The 3,238-nt window shown below is 41.4% G+C and overlaps 1 protein-coding gene across 1 annotated transcript; it reads right to left on the bottom strand.

Annotated features, from left to right (window-relative positions):
* Positions 1-6: 6 nt before the first annotated feature.
* Positions 7-903, bottom strand: cldnc (claudin c). Its single transcript, XM_024266592.2, has one exon. The coding sequence runs from the start codon at positions 685-687 to the stop codon at positions 16-18; it is 672 nt and encodes a 223-aa protein (XP_024122360.1). The 5' UTR covers positions 688-903; the 3' UTR covers positions 7-15.
* Between the last annotated feature and the right edge of the window lie 2,335 nt (positions 904-3,238).

Here is a 3,238-nt window from a genome sequence, read left to right as displayed (position 1 = left end):
CTGTTCTTTCTTTGTTCACACATAGTCTTTCCTGGTGTAGGAGCTTTGAGCCGTCGACCTCGGAGCGGCGGAGTAGGTCATCCGACTTACAGGAGGCATGTTGTACCTCATTGATTTATCTTCCCGTGGGGGGCAGCTGCAGCACAGAATGCACCCTCCAATCAGAAGCAACGCCGAGGCGCCCCATCCCACGTACAACGATGCACCAATCTCCATCTTCTGCGCAGAGGGAATGATGGGGTTGTAGAACTCCATGATGATGGTGTTTGCCGACCAGGAGACGGGGACGAGCTGCGCCAGTGACGCGGCAATGAACGCCACCCCTGAACCAATCATCACCTTGGCTTTCGGACCCTCCTCTTCAATGCAGTTGGTGCACTTTGCTCCCACCATGGAAATGAGGACGCCCACCACCCCTATGATGATGGTGATGATGGTGAGAGCCCTGGCGGCCTGCAGGTCCTGCGGGAGGGCCAGCATCGAGTCGTACACCTTGCACTGCATCTGCCCCGTGCTCTGGAACACGCAGCTCATCCACAGACCCTCCCAGTACACCTGAGCGGTGACGATGTTGGCGCCAATGAAAGCAGTGACCCTCCACATTGGTAGAGCGCAGCTGAGCACGCTCAGTAGCCACCCCACCACTGCCAGGGAGATACCAGTCAATTCAAGTCCCAAAGACGCCATCGTGTAGACTTTTACGCGTCTTTTCCTCTGTCCTTCAAGTCAATTTCAACTCGTTCCGGCTTCTGTTTCCTTTTACCTCCCGTCTCTCTTATGTATCGACAGGCATCCGCTCAGCTTGTAGAATTTGTCCGTCCAGATTCTTGGCTTTTCCCTGACTTTTGAAGTCCTTCTCCTGGAACCAAATCCTCAGAAGCTGCTTCCACGTGCCGTCCAACAGTTCCTCTGTGATCCGTTGCTTTTAACCGGACCATAAACCCTTAAATTACTTTATTGCTATTTGGACCTCCTACTGTGGGACATGACTTCATTTGTCGAAACCAAGCCAATCAGAGGGCAAAGATGCTTTGGCCTCATTTATAACTTACAAGTGCTGGTTTTCAGGGCTTTCTCATATGACAGCTTTAATGGTTTAACCTTTTGCCCGTGGTAGCTCTGGGCGTGCCTGTTTTATTGCTGTCTGTAAGTAATAAGTGGCCAGAGCAAACCTTGTTTTTTCTTTTGTCCAATAGGTGACCGTGTGCCACTGTTGCAGATACTCAAACAAACTCTATGAAAGCAACGTGTACAGAGAGCTTTGTTTGCATAAAACGGACGGGTATGCGAGAAATTAGAAAGGTAAATGCGTACGTTAGAGTATAAAATATTGCATAAATGTCATAAAATTACATGAATCTGTTGCCATTTGCCTTCTTTCCAAGTCGTGATCCTTCATATCCTCCTTTTATAACCGTTGGCTCGAAAACACGTACCATCTCCACAGGATGACACGGTCACACACTGTTAATGACAAACCTCAAAGTTCTAAAAATACATTCTTATTGGTGTTTTATTGTGGCTCCAGTGTGCCTTCTGGTCTTTTTATTGCTTTAAAATAGGACAAAAATTGTATTCCCATTTATGGGACGCTTAGAGACAATCGAAACAGCAAAAAAAAAATGTAAATTACTTAAACAGAGTTCGCTGATAGTTCAACAAACCCCAATGGAGCTGAGAAATATAATTTTTAACCAACACAACATTATGTTTGTTACCATAGTAACAAACAACTGGAGTAAATATCTGGAAGAGGATGCAGTAAATGATAAAACAATACTTAACTAATATTTGAAATATAATATCAGAAAAGGTGATTTATTTCGTCCCTCCTTAATATCCATAATTTACAAAGTATTAGAACTTGTTAAAACACAAGTAAATGATAAATAAAAGATAATTGTGAAGACAAAAAATGTTCATCTAGTCCTGTAACTTTTTAGTATTTTTAGTACTCACAAATAACACGGTCGAGTATTTCTCCAGAAATACTAGGAGAATGTAAGGGAAAAAAAGGATACACAGTTTGATGAGCGGTTTTGCAAAAAATAACTGGAACTTTATTTACACACATTTTTATTCTTGCATTCAAACGTCTCTGCAGTTTTTCAGTTAAAGGAACTTGAACTTTGGAGGGGGTGTCCAGATAGCACAGAAGTTAAACAGGAACTTCTTAATAGAATCAAAGGGCAGAGCAAAATTTGATAAGAACTGAGCTTTGGTTCATGAGACTTTCCTGGAAATAAGTATAAAATTGTCACAGGTTTCAATGGCTCCACAGCAAGAAAGCCTTTTCTTTTTTTAAAAAAAATGTCAGTTTTGAGGATTAAGCCAAATTCTCACTATAGAGGTTTGTAAGACTATACGCTCTTTTCATTAATCACCTCGAGTGCCTGTTAGCACTGAAACTGGATGAAACGCCTTGATCTTGTACATACATAACACACATAAAAAAAGTTCAGGAATCAACTAATCAACCACGATAAGATAAGCAAAGAGCTCGTGTTTCCAAGAAAACAAAAATGGGCCACCAATGCAAATAATTAGGTCACCGCCCAGTCAGTACTTAGCTGAGAAGTCTTAGCAGAGGTTACCCAGAAAGGACACGTCATTCCCTTATCCAGGCTCAACATCACATGACCCACAAAAGAATACCAACATTGTACTTTGTGCACAAGGAAACAAAAGAGGGGAAACCCATAGGTGTACAATGAAGAAAAAAACACAAGAATGATAGCATAAGACATTACAGATATAAGGATTTTGGTTTAATGGAAACGTCTTACATTCATTCAAAGTACTGCACCTGTGTAATTGTCATAGTGATGTGTGTTTGTTTGGTGCAGTCTAGAGACAGTATTTTGATTCATCTGTGATTGGTTTATATTTGATTCCAGTGAGGTTTTCTCACTCTGCTCTGATTATATTTGTACACCAGCAAACTTTTTTTTTTCTAAAGGTTAATCGGAAAAAGAGTTAAAAGGTATGCGAGTCTGTAACCAGAAGACTCACGTGTCTGTGCTTAACTTGTGAATTTGTCCAAGGAGGTGCTTTATTTGACATTCTCATGTTCCAGTTTTGGTGAGACTGCTGTATTCAGAACAGAGCGCGGTTTACTATTAAACCTGAAAAACAACATTACGAGTGAAAGATAAAGGATTTACAGTTCTTGAAAAAGAGCAATAAAGTTTTTAATATTTGACATGCAAACATCTGGTTTCTGGTTACTGTCTCAGCC

The sequence above is a fragment of the Oryzias melastigma genome, linkage group LG2, assembly GCF_002922805.2.
Source record: "Oryzias melastigma strain HK-1 linkage group LG2, ASM292280v2, whole genome shotgun sequence".
In the NCBI taxonomy this organism is placed as follows: Eukaryota; Metazoa; Chordata; class Actinopteri; order Beloniformes; family Adrianichthyidae; genus Oryzias; species Oryzias melastigma.
The sequence above is the reverse complement of the archived record's forward strand: the minus strand, read 5'-3'. Positions and strand labels throughout refer to the sequence as shown.

Coding starts and splice junctions, on each gene's coding strand:
- cldnc (XM_024266592.2), bottom strand. CDS start 687: ATGGCGTCTTTGGGACTTGAATTGACTGGTATCTCCCTGGCAGTGGTG.